Raw genomic sequence first — 21,821 nt, 5'->3', positions numbered from 1 at the left:
CACGTGACTTAAACTGCAAAAATTGTCGATGCACCAATAAACGTGACTGATGCATGCACCCTTGTTTAGTGTAGTCTCTGCCTCAGCTCCTGGATGTCAGGTTTCTGCCCTATTCACTGTTGTTCCACCCGTTTTTTACAGCCTTCACATCTGTAGCACAGTCTGAGTAATTTACATCTGCTTTCTTCTCTGTCTCATTCCCTTTTCCCTTTGATACTAAGGGGCGGTCATATCAAGAAGGGTTCAGTCCCACAGCCCTTTTAGGATAAAGCTTCACTTCCATCTTTTCCAGCAATAATTGTATATTTTTATACATTATATATTTTCAGCAATGTAATTTTATGCTTTTAAAATAGTGAAATACCTCCTTGATGTACTTGGGCATCAAGCAGAGTGACCAAAGAGTTTTATACGCCTCTAGAATTGTTTGTGCATTCAGATGTGAAGTCATTAAACAGACTTTAGGAGTTCTCTGTTTCAGTACCATCCTGTCCATTTCATGGAAGGAATTGCCTACACGGGCAATATTAGGAGGAAATCAGCCCAAGTCTGTATTCCCCAACTATAGCTGTGGCTTGCTGGGATAATGGCATGGCAACTTCAGTTCTCAAAGCAGTCACTTTTCCATGCCTTTAATAAGTGCTTAATTCCCCATATGACTTTGAGGGAAGGGGGAAAGGCAAAAGTCTCCTTGGAGCTGATAGAGCATGAGTTTGTGCTGGATTCTTTGGTTCTGGACAAGGCTGTGCAAGAAGAAAATAGCGGGGGGAAGACAGAAGGAAGGAACACCTCCCTGTGTGGGACAGGGTCAGAACTCACACTGCATCTCCTGTTCCCTTGTGGCACCTGCAGAGGAGTGTCCTATTCCGACCCCAGTGTTTCAGCAACCCATTCAAATACACAACAGTGCAACGATTGTGCTCAGACACAGCCAACAGAGCCCTCAAGAAACTGCACTTACAGCACAGGAACACAGCGGTCATCGTTCCGACCACGTCTGACCTCACAGCATTGTTTGCTCTGTCACAGAGGAAGCAGGAGTGAAGGGACAGGCAGCAATGAGAGCAACATCTGATCTTAGCAGAGCTCTGCTGACTGCCTTCCACGCAATGCCATGTGCCCACGGGCCAGCCAACCCCACACTGAGCCCAGCACAGCCCTGCCTTAGCAGGGAAACTCTTTCCTAAGAGGAGCACCACATTTTCAGCTTGCTTTAAGGAGAACTGCAGCTCTTCATCATACAAATTAAATGTCTGCCTGCGTTGTAAGTGAAGCTTTGCCTTCAGTCTTCCAACCACCATCAGGTTTCACTCCGCTCTGGATGGAGCGAAATAAAATTCAATTTGCTGAAATCAAGATTTCACCCCTCTGAGCGTGAGCAGCAGATGGGTTTTTGTAACAAAGCACTGCAAAAGGAGGGTTAACAAAATCAGGTTGTCAGGGACTGCAGTGCTCTTGTGGATTATTTTTAATCAGTGCCTTGGGGAAAGTGCTGGGAACTGCATTACACAGCCAGCTGCCCCCTTGTTTTTCATGTGGGGTTAATGCTAAGCAAGCCATACAGTTCTCTACCTCTTTCCTCTAAAATTGGGATAATACATTGGGTTCCTTCTTCGTTCACAGCCATACTAAGACCTCCTGATTTCTCTCAGCCAGTGGATTACCCAATCTCTTCCATAATTAGTTTGTCAGCACGCATGGCACCATACACACAGCCCAGTGTGAGGGGAGGGTCCAGAGCCCTACAGCCAAACCCAGGTCATTATGTCAGCAGGCATCTTATCTGTGTGGATGTGGTTCCTCCATGCCAGGCCTGAATCACCCACACGCTGCTGTTTGTGCAGAGGGTGAGGCACGAGGTGCCTGTTAGCATGCCAAAGTCCTTTCACAGCATTCTGGAGAGTTTTCTTTGCATCACTTGACTATTTGCATATACTTCATACCACGTCCGTGAAATCACGCTTTATTTTGAGTAGCAGCTGGTTTTGTTTGTCAGGGGAAGAATGTACAAAAAGAACAGGTTCATTCTAGGCATCTGCTGTACAGAAGTCAGCTCTCAGCAGCTCAAGACTACTCTTAATGGAATAGGATGTTTTCCCTGATCTACATAGAGCCTTTCAGGCAGCAAGCTCTACAGATTTTATGGCATGGGTTGAGACCCAGTGCTGTCAGCATGGTGCTCTCAGCACATGGCCTCTCTATCAGGAGTGCTTGTTCAATTCCCCTTGTTTGCACATACATAAGAAAACATACCTGGTTTTGCCATGCTTCCATGCTCTAAGCAGACTCAGAACCAAAGGCAACTAGACAAAAGCATCACAAACTAGGCTGCTCAAACTGCTGCACCATCCAGCACTACCCCAGTGAGTGCTTCCAGAAGCTCTAAGCTCTACAATCCCAGGCTGCTGCGCTGCTCCAGCAATACAACAGCTGCACTGAAAGCACCACATTCACATCTCTTACCTTTGCTGTGTGAGTGCAGGAGGGCAGCACTGGTGTGGGACTCCCCATGCTCTCCAGTTTCCCAATCAGCTGTGATTTGCTCCTCAGCCCACATGGCCCTTTTGTAACAGCTGTGGCTCGCCAGTGCTGCTGGGAAGCTCTGTGCTCCCCACTCATCCGCTTTCCCTCTATCCTTCTGCAGCTTGAAATAACCCATGCCTCCACTTCCCTGTTCTGTGTAGCAGGGTGTATGTTGCAACAGATTATTTTCCAGAAAAAGTCATTACAGCATGAAAACTTGAATGAATCTGATGGCTGGAATCACCCTGCAGGGATTCTGCTGAGATATGTGCTGTTTTCCTGGGACTCTGTCCTTTGCTTCTATGAAGGAATCCCTGTAAGGTGTACAGTGGGAAAACACGGTCTCTGGGAAAGCTTTGGTGGTACATGAGCCTCATTCTGTTCCGGCAACAATCTGAATGCTCAGAGCTGTGAGGGAATGAGGTCCTGCCCCGAGCTGAGGCACCCAATGCCCCAAACCACGGAAGAGAAGAAACCTGCTGCGCGGCAATGCGTGCGGCAGCACCCAGCGCCAACACCCGGCGCAGGGCTTAATCACTGCCAAAAGGGCGTTTTGGTCAGGGCCTCCAGATGTCAGCGAGCAACTATGCTGCAGAACAGGATGTCGGATTAAGGAGTCTCCAGTGAAACCCGTGTCGAGGCCAGGAAGGGAGGGCTCTGGGTGGTGCCGGGTGCCTGCAGCCGCTCGCCGGGCTCTGCCCCCCGCGGGCACCCTGTGCAGAGCTGCAGAGCCAAGCAGAGCAGGGGTTGTGCTGCACCCTGACCCCAGCCCAGCTGCAGGAAGGAACTCCCCGTGCTCAGGTTGGGATGAGCGTGGCTTGGCTGCGCTGGAGGTGACGGGCGGGCTGCTGCCTGTGCCCTGCGCAGCCTTATCTCTGCTGGGAGTTAATGTGTAACCCGCCCGTGTTTGGTTAGCGCAGAAAAGCAAAGACGTCCTGGGATAGACACAGCCAGGACGAGGATTTGGGCACCGGGGGACGTCGGACATCCTGGTAAAAAAAGAGCAAAACTCTTTATCCTTTCCTGCTCTCTTTTCTCTCTGCCTTTCCTGCTGAATGTGGTTGTGGTGAAGAGCTGAGTGCCTCTGCCCGGGGCATGGGGCTGCGGTGCCCTCACGCTGGGCACTTTGCTTTGGAAGGAGAAAGAGTGGTGGAGCTGACGCACCGAGTGGCACCAGGATGGGGGCTGGGGGGCTGGAAAGTGGTGCTGGAGAGCTGGGGGACACCAGTAAAACTCGTTCACGGGACAGCAAACTCAGCTCTTGAAACTGAAATGTGCACCCTATTTGTTTAAAGAGGAGGAACTGGAGAGCTGCGCCATCGCCTTCGTTCACCCTGGGGTGGGATCTGTCCCACTGCATGGAGAGGCCAGGAGCTGCCCGTGCTCTGTTTCCTTGTGCTCTCTGTGTTTAGGATGGGGCCCTTTGCAAGCAGGTGTAGAGGGCATCAGAGTACAGCTGCAAAAAGCACCAACATCGGTGAATGCTGCTGGAGAGCTGCGATAGAGCTCTGGTAGTCGTGCTGGGATTAGAAGAAAGTAGCCTCTTCAAATAAAGCAATTAGCATTAATTGCTACCGAGCAGCTCTTTGATGTCTGAGGGCTCGGCAGGCTTTGCAGAGGACAGTTACAGCAGATGTTGCAAAAGCTGCCCCAGCGAGTTTTGTGTTTCAAATAAAAAGTGGTCTCTTGGAAAACCTTCTTAGTGGCGAATACATGATCGAGAAACAGCTTTCCAGGTATCCTTTTAATTTACTTTAAACACTCCGTTGAATGTTTAGTTTGTGGCTAAGCTGTTGTTTTTTGTAAGGAGGGGACTGCAAAATCCTTCTGAACCATAAAACCTGAGATTTTTCAGGGCTGGTTTCCTCTTTCCCTCCCCTGAATCGGATGAATGTGTCAGAACCATAATCTGCTCTGAGAACAGCACACAGCAGAATGAGCCCCTTGTTCCTGCACAGCTCCTGACGCTCCCTGCTGAACTTTGCCTCCTCCTGCTCACACTGTTTGAAGGAGAGGGCTGCTCAGATCATTTCTCCCAGCGTGCTGACCACCAGAATCAGCTCAGAGACCCCCCTGTGGCTGTCCCTGCTCGGGTCTTCTTGCTTTGCAGCTGCAGCATTGCACAGAGGACGCTGCTCCTTCATCAAGTTCAAGCAAGACTTTCGCTTCCCTGTTTTGTTCCCTCGAGTTTGTGCAGTGGGTAGGAAGCAGCGCAGAACATTGCAGCAATCCTGTGGGTCCCCATCAAGCACGCTGCCTGGAAGCAGATTTGTATTTCACATTGCAAATGGTGTGTGCAGCAAAGTTATGCAGCTTGGGAAGGCTGAAAATCCCCAGCCCCAGCCTGTGCTTCCTGACAGCTAACAGCTCTGGCTATAAGCTTTTCCAGACTCAAAGAATTGGGGGTAGTGCTGCTCCAAAGACACTGCTTCCTCAGCTGTAATTTGGGCAGTAAATACTGCAAAACCCAACCTGAAGCACTAAGTTACTCCTGAGTGGAAGCATTGGATCTTCCAGGTTGTGGGCGGTGAAATCTGATTTTTGTGGCATATTCCAATTACAAAAGAATTCTTTCAGGGTCTGACTGTCTTAACAAGCAGCCCGTTCTGCTCGCTTATCACCAGATCTAATTCCCTGATCCTTCTAGCAAGAAAAGCAGCAGTGTGCTCCTGTGGCCAGGTTGCAGCACAAAGAGCTCCTCTGTCTGCCTGCAAACAACTGCTCCCGCGTGGGCCCGTGTGTGTTGGAGAGGGCGTTTGTTTGCTGTGCTCTGCAGCCCTGCTCTCCTCTCCCAAAGAATGGGCGGTGCAAGCAAAGAAAGCACATAATTGGTGGTGTCAGTACCTTTTGGGAGATTAACGCTTTATAGATATAAGTAATTATGGCTTCTGTAGGCTGCTTGGTCTTTTCCCCAGGGGGCGAAGCTCTGTTTGCTGTGCATGCTGTGAGTGTAACTGGCCTGCATGGGATCCTGGGGACCCTGCCCCAGAATGGTCTTCCATGTAGAAATGCCAAGGGTTACCCATTGCTCAGTGGGTGCTGGGTGGGTGTGGAGATGCTACCAGCCCTGGGCAGGGCTTAGCTTGGAGTGGGACAGCCCTGCCAGTGCTCCTCAATTGCAGCGGGTCGGTTTGTGTGCCTGCTGCAGGCTTGCAGCTCCTTCCTGTGCTCAGGAACCACATCTCCATAGTGATTAAATCATCACCCTCCTTATGGGGTAGGTTCTCCAGTTCTTACTCCATTTCTAATACATTTGGAAAAAAAACCATCATTTCCAAAGGTGCTTTCAAAAATGCCTTCTCCTTGCTAGGAGCAGCCTAAGAGCACGCACATTTGCACGCAGCAGCCCTGCAGCCTAACACGTCTCCTCTCTCCTGCTCCAGCTGTGCTGTCCCAGCCCGTACCGCAGCCCGTGACATGCCTGGGAAGGACCTGGGGCTGGGCATGGCTGCCTGCAACTCAGACAGCTGTGACAGCATGGTCAGCACAACCTCCAACCACTCGCAGCGGGTAAGTCTCATTGCACCCAGCCCAGGCATGGCTCACCCCCTTCAGCATGAGATTTTGGTTGGATTTCTGCTCAAAACTGCTGTGGCAGCACAAGGGCTACACAGATCCTGACCCCAAAATGCTCACAATCTCTCACACCTACATGGTAGCGATCGAGCTCAGGGCTTGGTTTCTTCAGGGATTAACACCAAACTGTAGGAGCCCTTGGCACAGCCCAGGGGCAGGGCAGGCTGTCCCAGCACTGGTAGGATAACTGGGTCACAGCAGCTCCAACAAGGGTGATTGCACCTGGAGAAGGCATCAAGCTGCACTCCTCCCTGGCTGACAAGAGATGGGTTTAGGAGCTGAGGTGGAGATGAGCTGGGACAATGGGTGTAGATGTGCAGTTTTTCATTATCTGATCCTTAAAACTTGTTTGTCTCCAAACACTGATTCCAAGATTAATGGCCTAATTACATCCTGCCTGACCTGGAGCATAATTGACATGTGCTAGTGCAAAGCTCAGTACTGGGCAGGTTTTCCATTTGATGTATTGCAAACCAGAACCAAACCCTCTAAAATTTATTAGGGATGGACAAACTGGTTGCAGTATTGCATGGTGCAAGGCTTGGGTAGGTGCCTCTCTGCAAAACAACTCCACCTGGAACAGTTTCTCCCCCATGTTTGCTGATCTGACACATGCTCCATCCTTTCCTGCACTTCAGCTTTTTAATGATGTATATTACACGTTGCATTTTGACTTGGCACTTCCACAGTGATCGTATCTCATGATGCTTGAAATGCAACAAAAATTAAACAGGATCTCGCTGTGTTCCTTTCAAAGCTGTGATGTGAATGGGAGAACAAGGAGAGACACTGCCATCCCCAGACAAATAAAAGCACACCTGCAGTTCCTATCAGTGCTTTTCTTTTTTTTTCCCTTCTCTTCTCAGAGCGATAACAGCTATGACTATTTATCTGTGGAAGAGAAGGAGTGCTTGATGTTCTTAGAAGAAACCATTGGCTCGCTGGATGCAGGAGCAGATAGTGGAGTTTCCACTGATGAGACTGACTATGCAGAGGCCTCCCGGCTGCCCAGGGCACGGCTGAAGAGAGACTCTGCTCCCCAGGGTAAGCTGGGAATTGGGCTCCAGCCCTGTTTGCAAAGGATTTCCACACTGGAGTGAGCTTCCTTGGCAGGCAGGGAGGGAGCGATGCCCCAGTTTTATTCATTTGGTAAGCAAAAGCCAGATGGCTTTCATCACTCCATGGGTGAGAGGAGGCTGTGTGTGGTGGGATATGTAGGGCACCAGCTGCGTTCTCCCAGTTGCTGCATGTAGGAGCTGCTAGCAGCTATCTAATGAGGCAAAGAGAACTGCTGGGCAGAGCTTCTCTGCTTGTCATTAGCAGACATGAAGAAGCATTCTGTAAATGGTAAGATATCCTTTGTGCATCTGCAGGATGGTGCATGACTTCTTGCCTCTCTCTGCCTAGATCTGGAGAACAGGGCTCCTCCTGGAAGCACAGCTCAGCAGCATGCAGCCGACCAGAAGGGCACCGAGGGCTCCTCCAGCTTTCCAAGCTCAGCTCCAGCAACGGCACCAAACCCAGGCTACCACAGCCTTCCGAGGAACATCACTGCAGCAAATGCACACCTTGCAAACAGAGCTGATGGCAAAACAGACACACACACCATGCAGGATCCGGTGCTACCGGGTAAATCTCCACAGGAGTTGGGCAAGGAGGGCAGACTTAGCCAAGCTAACATGAGAAGAGAGGTGAGATCCCTGATCATCCCACCTCCAGCTCCCTTCCAGGACAACCAGGAAAGCCGTGCAGAGCAGCCACAAAGCAATAGCTCAGATGCCAGAAAAGAAAACACAGAGGAGAGCTGGACACAGCCCCGTCCAGCCCTGGGGATGGTGGCTGTGCCCGGTCCCACAGCACTGCCACACCGAGAGATAGGCCGGGAGAGTGCAGTGCTTCCTCAGGGCCAACAGGAGCACCCAGCAGCACAGGAGGTCCCACAGGACCCCAACACCAAGCGTGGGCCTCCCACAGCCCCCAAACCACGGAAACTTCCACCAAACATTATCCTGAGAACCAGCAAACCCAGCTCAGTGCCGCTTGGTGCGGAGCCTGGGCACAAGGTGAAGGTACCACCGCCATCACCCGCCGGCTCTGCTGGAGACACTGCTGCAGAAAAGCAGAATTCAGGGCAGCTCGACCCCAAGGAGAGGGAGAAGGCCCGGCGGGAGGCCCTGGAGAAGCTGGGGCTGCCGCAGGACCTGCAGGAGCCCTGCGCCCGGCCCGGCCCTGTGCCACCTCCCTGCGACCAGGCCCGGGCAGCACCGAGCACAGCCCCAGCGGGTCGGGCCATGAACTTCAAATCCAACACCCTGGAGCGCTCCGGCGTGGGGCTGGGCAGCTGCATGGCCAAGGAGCCGGGCGTCAAGGGCAGCGGCTCGCTGGGCAAGATGTCCTTCATCGAGCGGCTGGCACCCAGCTTCCTGCGCAGCAGCAGGCCGCGGCCCGCGTCCCTCGGGGCGGGGAAGGACTTTGCTGCACTGAAAGAGCCCATTGAGGTGGAGAAGAGCAGCAAGAGAAGGTCGAGCCCACTGCCCAGCTTCCCCCAGCCGCCCCGCTCCTGCGTCAGCGTGAAGATCTCCCCCAAGGGCTCGACGGAGGAGCACCGGCGTGAGGCCCTGAGGAAGCTCGGCCTGCTGAAGGAGTAGCGCCGGGCGAGCGCGAGATGCACAGCCTGCATCCCTGCGTGGCTCTGCTGGATGAGCATCTGCTGCTGGGACAGCTCGGGGGGCAAACACGGGGCCTGCAGCTCCTGGAGTCGCTCAGGGCATCGTGCCTAATAAAGTAGTGCCACTTGTGTAGGATGTTTTGTACACAGCGAGATATGAGCTGTTTAAACAAGTCAGCAGTCAGCACATGGTTGGGGCATGGTCTCCTACAGAATCATTAATGCTTTTAGGGGCTGTCACGGAGGGGAAGCTGTGGGTTTGGCTTGCTTTAAAAGGGGCTGCCTATGGGTGAAGGCTCTCTGCAGAGAGAGAAAAGGTTTTGGTCTCTGTGGTATTTGTGTGCGATGCTGGTGCCCGATGGAGGTAGCAGAACCCTGCCATCTCCAAACAGGGAATTCGTTCTGGAAAGGCAATGGGCTGTGGAAGATGGACTTGCCAGATATGCTGCCTTCAGACCCCTTCACTCAGAGCTTAATCTGACGTTTAGACTGCGCTCCCTCTCCCTGACAATCATTTGCACTTGAGGGCCTGGGGCGCACAGTGCTGGGTGGGAGCTGGATGCTGCCCATCCGCACACCAGGAGCAGCCCTGGCTATCCCACATCCCCATGGAGTCCACACTGCCCCACTCTGCAGACTAGAAGGAACTTCAGCAGGGCAGAGAGCCTCTTTTATAAGGGCAGTGGGATCAGGTGCTGCTGCAGCTCCTGCCTCCTATCACTGAGTCCAAAGCCTGTGGCCTGAGCACAGCTGGTGTAGGGAGCTGCAGGGATTACTGCTTTTCTTGCAGCTTCTGTCCTGAAAATACTCACACATTGTGTGCAGAGACCCAGGAACAGAAGAAGAAGATACTTGGAAGAGCTGTGGTGGGTGCTTGGCTTTCTCAGGGTGTGCGGGAGATGGGCAGGAGAAGAGCAAGAGTGGTGGTGCAGGGGGTGATCGTTGGGCTGGATGGTCTCAGTGGTCTTTTCTAACCTTTGATTCTAAGAACTGGAACAAAACCCACGTTCAGGTTCTGCCAGTCTCCAGCTGGGCTCTTGGCTGGGTACCTCCTGGGTACTTTTTAATTCTGGGCATAATTTGCTCAGTTTGTGTCTGAAACAAAATTACAAAACAACAACAGCAACAAAAACCAAAAAACCCAGTGAATAGTGAGCATAATATTTACAATATAACATGAAGAGTTGGTAAACATGCCCTCAGTGCCTTCATGCACACTACACAGCCTGTGTTTACACATCACAGCAGTGTTTGTAAAGACCCAAACGCTCAGCGTTGCATTTTGCATAGGCTGTGTATCCACTTTTTAACTATCCATCCCACAACACTCAGACATGTCATTTCCATGTCTGCGCGAGTCTGTCGCTGCTGGCCCAATTAAAGACACTCCTACACACATCTTTCATTACAGAGATCAAATTCAGGAGAAGTGGTTTGATATGTTCTGGTCCCAAACCCTCATGGCTGCGGTCCCCATGTGCACAGTGCTCAGTGTGGGGAGCTCACAGCCTGCTGATACAGAGCAGACAGAAAGACAAGCTGCACCACACGCACCCAAGTGCTTTGCAGCATTCAAATGACCACATTTTTTTCTCTGGTTGTGGTTTGTTTTGCTTTACTTACCAGTGATGCAAACTTACCTGATATCTCAAAACCAAACTCAAACAACGTCCCTCATTCCTGCTCTTAAAATCTGTGCTCAGCAACCACCAGTTCAGCCTCAGTGAGCCACTGCATCCCCCTTGACATCATGGGCAGGGTGAACACCCTCCTGCTTCAGAGGGACCTCAGCAGTTCTTTGCTTTCCAATGCCCCTTAGCTTTGAAGTTCAGTAAGAGACAGAATGGGTTACTATCGCTCCTTACAGAGGGGTTCATGCGCAGTGATAACATACCTGACTTGTTTCAACAACACTGCCCTAGCTATGATTTAATCATTAACTCCAATGGGTGCTGCAAAACAAGCACAGGTTGTTGTTCTCATTTATTCACAACAGCTCTGACAGCACCTTCACAACTGTACAGTGGGAAAACATGCTGGAGGCCCAGTAGGATACCCATCCATGGTGCATTAAAGCAAGCATAGCTCAAAGGACCCAACTCTAAATTATCTGTGATCCAGCTCTTATTTAGCAACAGGAGAAGCCATCACTGCCCACATGCAGTCCCTGCCTCTGCCTGCTGTTACCACCACTCTGCCATAGCCATACCCCTTGCTTTGTGAATAATGCTGAGAAAATGCCCCTTCTTTCTTCCAGTGCTGTTCTATTTCTCTCCTTTTTCATCTCCAGGAGGTGGGGAGTTCAGGTGCCCCTGCTTGACAAGCTGGGGTCAGCCTGGGACACCTGGGGACCTCAGACTCAGGTGAGCAAAGGGAGCAGCTCGCTGCTATCGCTGTTTGTTACTAACCCTTCAAATCACCACAGTCAAAAGCAATCAGCCTCCACCCAAAGCATCTTGCCACCCCACTGCTCGTTAGAGTGACTCAGGATGTGTTACCCGGCTCAACCGGCTGCTCTCAGGAAAGCTCATCCAACAGCAACACTGCTGCCTTTGGTCTCACCCTGCTGGAGCCAGAGCTCACTCCTAATGCAGGCACAGCTGCAGCAGTTGGAGTGCAATGTGGGGACCGTGGGGACATGGTCCCAGTCCCTGTCCATGGGACTGTCATTCTGCTGCAGCTTTGCACACCAGAACTCCTTCTCCTTACGTTTTGAAAGGAGCCCATGGGATGCCAGGCTCTCCTGGTGGCAGCTCAGCAGGTTTTGTCACCCACGCATTGTTCCCAGCAGCAAGGTGACAGCCTGCAATGCACCAGCGTGAGCATCCTGGTGATGGGGAAGGGAGAATCCAGCACAGACAGCCCATGAGTGCTCATCTGGTGCCTGCGCTGAGCCATTCCTATGCTGGACAAGGCAGTGAGCAAACAGAGCAGCCTTAACCCTTCCTGTGCAGCTGGGCTCCTCTCACGTGCTTCCGTCCCTTTCCCACCAGCCGGATGCTGAGCAGTGAGTGCTGCCCCTTTCTATAGGGAAGCAAATGCAGAAGCAGAGCCGGGCCCCACCCTGTACCTGGAAAAGTCGGGAATCTGCATCCAAATAACCAGAAAAAGACAGAAAACTACTCTCCAGAAGAGTTCTTTTCCCAGCTGTGACCTGAAAACTTGCAGGTCTCCCCGCCAGGGCTCAGCAGCCCCATCCCGCTGCGGTGACAGCTCCGCGGCAGCGACACGCGGTGGCAGTGCGCGACACGCGGCGACGACGATCAAACCCGGGGTGCCGTCCCCTCCGCCCCCATCCATCCCGGAGCCGCACCGAAGGGCACGAGCACGGCTCCCATAGCACTGCACGGGACGGCAGCTGCCCCCCCGCACTGAGGTCACGCAGATAGCGAAGGAACGGTTAGGAAACAGCCAGGGAAAGGCAAGAGAAAGGAAGATGTGAGGGACTTAACCCAGTGCCACAGTTAAAATGAATTATTAACGTCGGCGTGGAAGTAGAAAGGCTTTGTCTTATCGGCAGCAATAAAACAATTATGAAGGCAACCTTCGAGCACACGGAGTGCTTCCTGGACTGAGGCAGCAATGGAGCTCAGACCCTTCGGTGCGTCTCCTGAGCTCTCTGCTCACCCATGGGCATCAGCTCTTACCCCATTGACAGCCCGTGGGGTCCTGCGGGGTCACTGCTGCTCCTTCTGCTGCTTTGGGCATGGAGAGATCCCAGCTGCCCTCCAGGTGTCATCCAGGCCCCCTCCGAGCCCGGGTTGTGACTTCCTGCAGGGCAAGGACAAGGAGTTCTGGTTCTCACCTGCAACATGGAGGTGTTTCTCACCCTCAGTTTTATGTGCCACATTTTATTGCAATCCAATTGTTTTGCTATCAATGTGGTAAAAAAAAAAAAAAAAAAAAAAAAAACAACAAATAAATGTCCTTAGGGAGACTGATATCACTGAGGCTGATTCAGTGGTGGGAGCTGGTTTTTGCACAGGTTTGGTACAAAGCAATAAAGTGACTGCAATTTAATTCATCAGACAATGATAAGGAAAGCACAACTGCTGGATAGAGATACACCTTCATCCAGGGAGAAACTGAAGTGCCTCAAAAAGCACGATCCAAGGCTTCAAAGCATACCTGTAAGCTTGAGAGCCCAACCTTTGCACCTTGGCACGCTGCACAGAGCAGAGCAAAGCTTTCCATATCTAGAGTCATATCTATTGGCTTTGCTATGAGCACTGAACCACCTGCTGCTCTCACACAGTGTGATGTCCTGCAAAGCCTCTGGGTGTAGGGAGGGCAGAACCAGGCCGAGGCGTTTCCAACACTGCCGTGCATTGTCTGCTTCAATCTATCATCTTTATTTGAAAGAAAAACAGAGCAAAGTCCCCCACAACATCACAACTGTTGCTATGCACACTTCTGCCTTTCCAGAGGCAATGCAACCCATCAACCAACAAACTTGAAATGCGCAGAGGTTAAAATGCAGCATGATTAAATTAAGAGAGAAATTAATCACTACGAAATGCCGAGTTACTGAGAGAGCATAAAGATATTCTCAAGTGAAGTCCACGTGCCTTAGGGACATGCTGCTTTGATTTCTCAACTTTGATCTCTCTAGCTGATTGGCAATTTGGTTTAATCAGGCCATGTTGCAATGATCCAATATAATTTCCCTCCATTAAAGTGATTATAACTACCTGGAAATCACCGCACAGCAGTGCAGCCTTTAACACTGTAGAGCTGGGCTCGCTGCAGTGAGAAGCTGTAACAAACGTTGAGGCAGAAAACAGACTTTTGTCCTGGAATCTTTGAGAGTGTGGTGCCAGAGGATGAGCATTCAGGTGGTTCAGGCTGCAGAAGTGGGGTGAAACACGCACAACATTCATTCTTGATGTTAAGTTCTGCCTGAAGACCCTTCCCAGCAAAGAGCATTTCAGTGCTAGTAATTAAAAACCATTCCTTTGTGTTACAACTTTGCATGCTGTCTGAAGCACTGGGGAATTCCTCCCAAACTGGGCAGTTTCTGCTCCTGGCTTCTTCATTGGTTTCCTTTCCATGTCGCCCACATCTTTAAGTGGCTAAAAAGGAGCACTCTTCAGGTTCCATATTCAGTACATTACTGTCATTTCTCCTATTTCTGTCATTATTTTGGCTGTCTCCAATTTGCTCAGCAATGCGCTGCTGAACCTCAATGCAGCAGAACCATTATTAACTCTAGACATCATTACATCAAAAAAAGAATTAAACATCAAGAGCTGAGCAGAGACCTGCAGAGCTGCAGACCAGAAGCAGAAGCATCCTAACCTAAGGTGGGTGACCCTCACTTTGCCCTGAAGTTATTATTGCAGAGTGCAGTGCTACTGTACAGCAGCAGCGCATACTGCTCCAATGCATTTCACTTCTGCAAAGGATGGATGTCAATATGCAATAGATCTGCAACGTAGGATTGTCTTCTCCAGCGCAGGAAGGGTGGCATAACCCATTTCTGCTTAAATCTGCTATTGCTTTTAGAGCTGGCATAATACTTTCTTTCCTCTCCTTAAAGCTATTAATCAGATTATTGCATTTTTGCAAAGAACGCACAGAAAAGAATGAGGTAGATGAGGCAAGTCCTTATGTACATGGAGAGATGCTGTGCAGTTATGGAGCAGCAGCTCACGTGTTCTGGGTGGTAGACAAAGGGTTGGTTAATCAGACAGGTGCAATAAAATTGAGCATACAGACATTTTCACAGCAGAAAACTGAAGACAGGAAGAAAAAAAAAGAAATGGGATTTATAATATTAGCTCTCTCGTTGCTTTCTGTCATTTGGTGGTGGGCAGTGCCTAATTTTGCTGGTTGGGAGCAAAACCACTCAAATGCTATGACTGAATGAGAACTTTCGCACAGAAAGCTGTAAATAAATAGGTAAATGAATGCAGCTCAGTAACCCAACAATGCTGCAGAGCAGATGCACAGGTAGGACAGACCTGCTGGATGTGCTTTGCTTTGGCTTCCATCTGATGCATAAGTCGTTTGCAGCATGAGGTGCACCCAGAGCTCCAGTCACATACCATACAGTCCTCATATCTGTGCAGCTCAGCGTGCCATAAATAACCCAGAAAATGCACATTCAGTGCTGCAAGCAGAATGCATGTGGCTGGCACTCAGCTGGAGTTGCTCAAGCTAATTGGACCTAAGATCTCCTTATTAATTAGCATCTTCGTGGTGGTCCTGGAAGGCACAGCCCAGGCATTTCCCAGCCCTGTGCTGACACTCTGCTTGTTGCTGTAGGGTGGGAAATGGAGGAGTGAATGAGCGGGGCTGTGAAGTTGTTGTATGGGATCCCAAAAGATTGCAGCTGGGCGATTGTGCAAGCGTGGCACCCACCCCTAAGGAGGCACAGAGCTACACCAGCCTGCAGACACTTCACATCCAGACACGAATGGCCTAATGCCAGGAAGAACTTAGCAAGTTAATGCTAGCACAGAATGTATGATATAGGAAGAAAGCCCTGTTGGAATGCTAACATGAGTAATCACCAGCTAAATGATGGAGCTTTGGCAAAATTGGTGACTTCTTCATTAATTTTTGGGTGCCAGAGCTGCACCCACTGCCTCATACACTGGGGGAGAAAAAAAAAAACAAACAAGGGGAACTGCCCAAAGAGGATGCAGGGCCAGATGCACTGCCACAGCACTTCTGCCTGCACTGAAAAGGGAAGTGCACATTTCTGCTGTCCCAGCCACACTTCCCATCAGCAGAGAGGCAACTGGGGCAGAGAGCTGGCTCTGAGCTGGGTTTGTAAGCCCAGGGTTTGTAAGCCCCACAGCTGGAGGGAGTGCAGCTGAGGAGCTACAGGGGAGATGCTCATAATCCCAGTGCAAGGTGTACAAAGTATGCAAGATGAGCAAGGCATGCAAGGTGAGCAAAGAATGCAAGGTGTGCAAGGCGCGCAAGGCTCAGGGAGTGAGCTGCTGCATGGACCAAACCCACATCCAGGGGCACCCACCCCATGTGCTGCTGCCAGGGCTCAGCCCCATGGCTGGGAATAAGGCTCATGACAGCACTGCACTGCGGCCATTTCCTTATTCCTGTCTCCAAAATGCTTTGAAGTTAGCTCAGTGAATTAGCAAGGATGAAATAAATCAGTTGGTTTGTGCCAACTTCAGGTCTGAATCATGGTGGGGGGTCAAGTCAATCTCAAAGAATTTTAGTTGGGACTCCATAGGATGAAATTCTGGTAATCAGAAGTTAATTTTTAACTCACACAAGGAAGTAATTCCCCTCCTAAACACTCAAACACCACCATTATTGAAATCTGGAAACGGATAACAGCACTCTGCCCAAAGGTTTTCTGCAAGAAGTTACAGCTAAGTAAAATTAAAGGATTAGAAAGATAACTGGACCTTACCAGGAGGAGCGCAAGGCATGCTGGTGGGATTCCTGAGAACTGCAGGCCTTGCTGTTGTGTTTTGCACTGGAAAAAAAAGAAAAGATAAGCATGTTTGATGCCCCCAGGTTGGGCTGCAGAGGTCTGGGCAAGACCCAGTGAGGTGCCATGGGTCATGGCTGCAGCTGGGCTTGGGAATCACTGCTGCCATCCTCAAACTCTCTGCACGCCTTTTTGGAGTTATTCAGCTCTGTACATCCAAACCACAATCTCCCTTCTGTTTGCTCACAGAGACACCAGCAAAAGCCAGTATCCAAAATGAGATTCGGAAGTTTGCCAAGTAAACATTCGAGAAGGGCAGACATGGAGGTTCTCCTCCTCTTTGTGTCTTTGCTGCAAGGTGAGTCACCAGAAAACTCTGCAGGCACCAAAGGTTCCTGCTGGAGGTTTGCTGCTTCCCATCACTATGGGGCAGGACAGCCAGGGCTGGTGGACCTGTGCCTGTGGCACCCCATTTGGGTTGGGGAAGATTCCCCATCCACAGGGGTGTCCACGTCTCTGATTAATGTGCTTCTTCCCTCCTTCCCCAAAGAGGCAGCCTCGAGCACCTTGTATGGGCCCAGGTTTTTGACAGGCGCAGTTGGAGGGTCCATCACCCACCAGTGCTTCTACTCCATCACGCCTGCCAACAAGTACGACAGAAAGTTTTGGTGTAAAAGGGACAGAGATGGGATTTGCTACACCATCATCTCCACCACCAACTTCATCTCAAAAGACCACATGGGCCGAGTGGCCCTGGAGGACGTCCCCCAGCATGGCACTTTCATGGTTACAATGACACAGCTGAAGACAAGTGACACGGGGACCTACCGCTGTGGCATTGGCCCCACCAACAGGGACCTCTACGTCAGCCTGAACCTGACAGTGTCAGCAGGTACAGTGATGGGACAGGGAGGGTGTCAGGTCCCCTTTGCTACCCTTTGCTTTAAGCAGTCGTGGGCATAAAACCCACTGATGTGACCAATGCACCAATGCAAAAGGAGGTGACACCCAACCAGGCACAGTGGTGGCACTCACCTGCTCTGTCTTTGCAGATGTGGGCACTCAGAGGCCAATTGAGCTGCACCTCGGGGAGCTCCGTGGCTCCATCACCATCCCCTGCCCACCCGGGGACAGCTGGGGTGGCACCAGGAGGCTATGGTGCAGAGTGGGGAGAAGCAGGTGCATCCTCATTGCTGACACCGATGGCTATGTGGGGAAGAGCTACGAGGGACGGATCTGTATTACCCCCCAGGAGAGCTCTGGAGCATTCAAAGTGCTGATAAATGATTTAAGGTTGGACGATGCAGGGCTGTACAAGTGTGGGATGGGCAGCCCAGCTGACTGGGACAGCTGGCAGCTGGTGGCCCTGCAGGTGACCACAGGTAGGAGGGGGTTTTGGGGGCTGCTGTGCCCCATTGGCTCATTGCAGCTACATCAAACATAACCATGATTTCTTCTACCTGCAGTCCCTGCCCAGCCCCGGAGGTTGAAGTTTCTGCATGGCAGGCTGGGGGGCTCACTGTCCCTTAGGTGCCACCACAACCCCGTGGGCAGCTACACCACCAAGTACCTGTGCAGGTGGCAGGAGGCCAGCTGCTCCCTGCTGGTAGACACAGACGGGTTTGTGCACGAGTCCTACAAAGGGCGCATATGGATCAGCAACAGTGAGCAGGACAGTGGGACCTACACCGTGGTGATGAGCCACCTGCGGGAGGAGGACGCGGGGTGGTACTGGTGTGTGGCCAGGAACAGGCACAGGGAGCACACGACCTCCATGAAACTGCGCATCGAGACGGGTAGGCGATGGCTGGCTGGAAACACAAATCAACCCTTTTCCTTCTGTTAATCACTCTTCTCCCTATCCCTTCATGGATACCCCCTTCAAATTCTCTCCTTTGTCCCATGCATAAATGTAGTGGCTTTACAAGAAACATTTGAGCTTTCTGCTCAAGTTTGTTTGAAAATATCATGGACAATTTATGATAGAAAACACCAGCACATGGCATCCTGAGCACAACACATGCAGCATGGAGATGTGCTTTGCTCTGAAGGTTATCTTGCAGTTCTAGGAACCTCAGCATGCAGAGACACAGGTGCAATTCACTCTTCACCCTCATCGTTTCTGTCCCTGATAGCTGAAGTAGGAATGTTAGCCAAGTATTAACGGATTTTCATTAGTACTCTCAAATTTCTTTCTATAATAGAAATGCTTGAGTTTGGTCATATGGTGTCAGGTATTTTCCATCAGCAGACTCAAAATGAGATGTGCAAATCATTGGCAACTCTGGAATGTTCTCCACAAAAAAAAAAAAGATGGATATTTAAGTGCCTGAACCATTTTCTTTGCAGAAACCTTCACTTCACAAAACCCATCAAGGCACAATTCTGTGAACCCCACTTCGCCGTTAAGGTCAGCTTCCAAACATGTAGTGGCACAGAGGAGCACCACATGGTCAACATACACCATGGGACCAACAGACACCACTGGGCCAACATACACCACGGGACCAACAGACACCACTGGGCCAACAGACACCACGGGACCAACAGACACCACTGGGCCAACATACACCACGGGACCAACAGACACCACTGGGCCAACATATACCATGGGACCAAGAGACACCACTGGGCTGACATACACCATGGGGCCAACAGACACCACATGGCCAGCATACACAACTGGGCTGAGACACAGCACAAAGTTGGCATACAGCATGGGCACCAGCACTGAGGGCACCAGACCCCATCCACCAGTTCTCTCCCCTGGCACCTTTGTGACTTCCCACAGTGACACCTACATCCAGAGGTAAGTTCATGGCTGCATTTCCCATAGGCACAACGTTGGTGCTTTGCTCCTGCCTGCCCTGTTTCCCTGGGCTCTACACAGGCGGTGCATATGCTGCAGATTATGAACTCCGATAGAAGAGAGGAGTAATTAGAAAAGCAGTAGGCAAGCATATCTCTTGTCCATTTGTGGTGTGGGTCTTTGAACTTGTCTTGAATTTTTTGTGCTGGTCACTCCTGTAGATCAGATGCCAGAGTCAATAGATGTGTTCCTGCCTGTTTTCCTTTGGTTAGGATGGAGACAGGACATTAGGTAACAGCAGGCTTGAGCAATAGTGCTGGTGAATCAGTAGCTGCCTCATACTTCACTGCACACCTTATCCCAGTCATTATAGGCAGCTAGGAACACTACAGTATTTGGGTACATTGCATAGGGACCTATCTTTGGACGAGGTTAAACATAAGGCCATGAGCTATTTTGGCCAGTAATTACTCCGTGGCACTTCTCTACAAAAAGCCATGGCGCTCCCCATAATTTTAGCTCCTGTGCTTCCTGCTAACCAGGACAGCCGCGAACTTTTGGACCCTTCCCTCCACCTATGGCACCATCCAGCACCAGGTGATTTGCATAGCTGGCACAGGCGCATCAGATACTGCGGTATCAGTTCTAACTGCAGAAAAACCACAAAGTCCACAAATCCATCCCGACATCTTGAGCAGCAGCCCTGCTCACCTCGGAGCTTGCATAAAAAGCACCATTGCTCCATCCCCACTCTCGCCCCCTGCAGCCTCCTTCAGGCCAAAAAGAGCACGTTGCCAACCTCAAATCACAGCCCTGTATAAAGGATTGGATTCTTCACTGACTGCGTGTCGAACTCCCGTAGCATTTATGCCATTTCTCAAGGAGACAGCACATAGATGCCCTGCAACAGCATGAGAGCCTACAAGAGCTCACAGAGAGAGCCTGAACCTTGCTTGGGAGTTTGCATGATGGAAATAGCTCCTTTTCCTTTTGGAGGGGATAAGTCAATGTGCAGCACAAACCCTGCATGGTAGAGCAGAGGTAGCTGTAGAAATTACTTCCTCATAAGCCAAGCTCCAGATCAAATGACTTCAAGTCTGCTTGTCTTTGTTGACTGTTCTCCTTTGAGTCAGTCAGGCTATTTGCTATAAGATCTGCAGCCTGCATTCAGCCACCCAGTAACTGACTCAAAATCCTATTTCGTTCTGATGGTTCCTATTTCCAGCTCATCGGATGAATTCCCTCTGCTCTCTGTTGTGATACCAGCTCTGGTTTTGCTGATTTTCATCATTACCACTGTTCTTGTTCTTACCAAAATAAAGCTTCGTAAGGAGATGGGTAAGTCAGCCAGGCAACGCCTTTTGGGTTACGGTTGTTTCTTCTAGAAGGGCTTTGCTTGCGTTCTTGGGGTGAAGCATGTTGAACAAACAGCTTTACAGCTCCACAGTGCTTGGAACCCTGAGCATAAAGGGCAGGGACGTGGCTGTGCTCTGTAGGGACAAGCTTGGTTCAATGGGTGCACAACAGACCAAAGTGCTGGAAAACTCTTGCCAACAACAGGCAAGAAAAAAAAACAACACACCTTGTGCTGTGTCTTTAGGTAAAAGTTTAGGGCCATTACTCGCAAGAATAGTGGGGGGTACTTGATCCAAATATATTATTCCCAAGAATGAAACTGGGAAAGAAGAGGCTAATCCAGTGTCACGCTCATAGATAGATGTAAGTAGGCACTGGAAGAACTTTTCACTCCCCCACATACGTGTATTTTGTTCAGGAGAAGAAGGAAGCACCCTGGGACAGACAGAAGCTGTGCTGGTGCGGGCTGGGCTGAGTCCCACAGAAGGACAAGGGATGGAGGAGCTCGGCAGCCCAGACAACACCAATGGATGCAAGGCAGAGTCGGGCAGACATCGGTGGGTGTTTTCTTGCAACTGGTGCTGCAAATGCCAGCTGCCTTACTAGGAGAGTCCCAAAACCAATTTTAAGGTGCTCTGCTGCTTAGCGTGTAAAACATCTCTGCAAGACAAATGTTGAGTATGCATTCCCGGAACTGCTGCCTTTATCCCTTACCAAGAGGCGTTGAGCCATAATCTTCAAAATAATTTGATTAAATTCTACACAAGGCCTATAAATTTATTTTAGTGTCGATTACAACTCTCGCTGACGCATTATGAACGCGTTATCGCTCTTCCTGCTTGCTTGTTTCAACAAAATCTGATTGCTTGCAACCTCTTGCAGTATTATACAGAAGCAATCCTTGATCAGTGTTGCAATCATATTTTTTTTTCTGCCATCCATCTGCAGGATAATACGTGCTCTCCTCGGAAGGTTTGGGCAGACCAGGTTGTATGTAAGTGTCCATTGTTGGGTAACACATGAAATCGATGGGGCTGTCATGGAGGACTGGTAACCTTCAGAGAAACACTGCTGTAGAAAACACCCATGGAGACTTTTCCAAGTATACTCAAGCTGCGGAGATTCATATTGGTGAAATGCACTTCTCCATCACAAAAAATATCACAATTACTGTCACAAAAGGTCAAGAAGTTTGGTGATAGCATTTCCTGTTCCCGTCACAGTGCATTTAGATCCAAGCTCTCTGATGCTATAAGCAGCCGCTAAGATTTCAGAGGCAGACAGTTCTAAAGGGAAATCGGTTGTGACAACTTGTGCCCTCTGGAACACACCAATGGGTGGATGCTTACATCCTTCCTACCATCTGAAACATCCACCAACTTTGATCGGAAGCAGAAAGCAAATCTACAGACATCTACACTATATTATCTCAGTGCTTTTGTAGATATCAAAGAGCTGAACATAAAACCAAACACTGATAA

General features: G+C 50.4%; 2 protein-coding genes and 1 non-coding gene across 5 annotated transcripts in view; 2 read left to right on the top strand and 1 right to left on the bottom strand.

The window, feature by feature from the left end:
- Nucleotides 1-21,821, bottom strand: part of LOC107055195 — a 28,848-nt gene that overhangs the window by 1,928 nt on the left and 5,099 nt on the right. Inside the window, exons 5-7 of one of the 2 annotated variants that reach the window (XR_006932166.1) lie at nt 16,155-17,986; nt 13,459-13,612; nt 12,415-12,538 (exon numbers count right to left, since the gene is read on the bottom strand). This is a non-coding gene — a transcript (uncharacterized LOC107055195). Of the gene's footprint in view, nt 1-2,463; nt 3,600-12,414; nt 12,539-13,458; nt 13,613-16,154; nt 17,987-21,821 lie in introns of those variants that run through there. The other variant, XR_006932167.1, reaches the window with a different exon arrangement.
- On the top strand, nt 3,470-8,912 carry C1orf116 (C1orf116 homolog). Of its 2 annotated transcripts, none has more exons than XM_015299054.4 (4): nt 3,470-3,515; nt 5,907-6,033; nt 6,966-7,143; nt 7,507-8,912. In XM_015299054.4, exons 2-4 carry the CDS (start codon nt 5,941-5,943, stop codon nt 8,745-8,747), a joined length of 1,512 nt encoding a protein of 503 aa, XP_015154540.2. In that variant the 5' UTR covers nt 3,470-3,515; nt 5,907-5,940; the 3' UTR covers nt 8,748-8,912. The 2 variants fall into 2 exon arrangements, with proteins under 2 accessions (XP_015154540.2, XP_040508914.1); XM_040652980.2 differs by having other exon boundaries at nt 5,834-6,033.
- Nucleotides 16,302-21,325, top strand: FCMAR (Fc fragment of IgA and IgM receptor). The gene is made up of 6 exons (XM_040652973.2): nt 16,302-17,067; nt 17,228-17,557; nt 17,642-17,971; nt 18,525-18,984; nt 20,210-20,322; nt 20,759-21,325. Exons 1-6 carry the CDS (start codon nt 16,302-16,304, stop codon nt 20,944-20,946), a joined length of 2,187 nt encoding a protein of 728 aa, XP_040508907.1. The 3' UTR covers nt 20,947-21,325.

The sequence above is a fragment of the Gallus gallus genome, chromosome 26 (assembly GCF_016699485.2).
Source record: "Gallus gallus isolate bGalGal1 chromosome 26, bGalGal1.mat.broiler.GRCg7b, whole genome shotgun sequence".
Lineage (NCBI taxonomy): Eukaryota > Metazoa > Chordata > Aves > Galliformes > Phasianidae > Gallus > Gallus gallus.
The sequence above is the reverse complement of the archived record's forward strand: the minus strand, read 5'-3'. Positions and strand labels throughout refer to the sequence as shown.

Excerpts from the sequence above, each read along its gene's own strand:
- C1orf116 (XM_015299054.4), top strand. The coding sequence starts at position 5,941 with ATGCCTGGGAAGGACCTGGGGCTGGGCATGGCTGCCTGCAACTCAGAC. Across the intron at positions 6,034-6,965 it reads CCTCCAACCACTCGCAGCGG|AGCGATAACAGCTATGACTA; the intron begins GTAAGTCTCATT and ends TTCTCTTCTCAG. Across the intron at positions 7,144-7,506 it reads GAGAGACTCTGCTCCCCAGG|ATCTGGAGAACAGGGCTCCT; the intron begins GTAAGCTGGGAA and ends CTCTCTGCCTAG.
- FCMAR (XM_040652973.2), top strand. The coding sequence starts at position 16,302 with ATGGGTCATGGCTGCAGCTGGGCTTGGGAATCACTGCTGCCATCCTCA. Across the intron at positions 17,068-17,227 it reads GAACCTGACAGTGTCAGCAG|ATGTGGGCACTCAGAGGCCA; the intron begins GTACAGTGATGG and ends CTGTCTTTGCAG. Across the intron at positions 17,558-17,641 it reads GGCCCTGCAGGTGACCACAG|TCCCTGCCCAGCCCCGGAGG; the intron begins GTAGGAGGGGGT and ends TTCTACCTGCAG.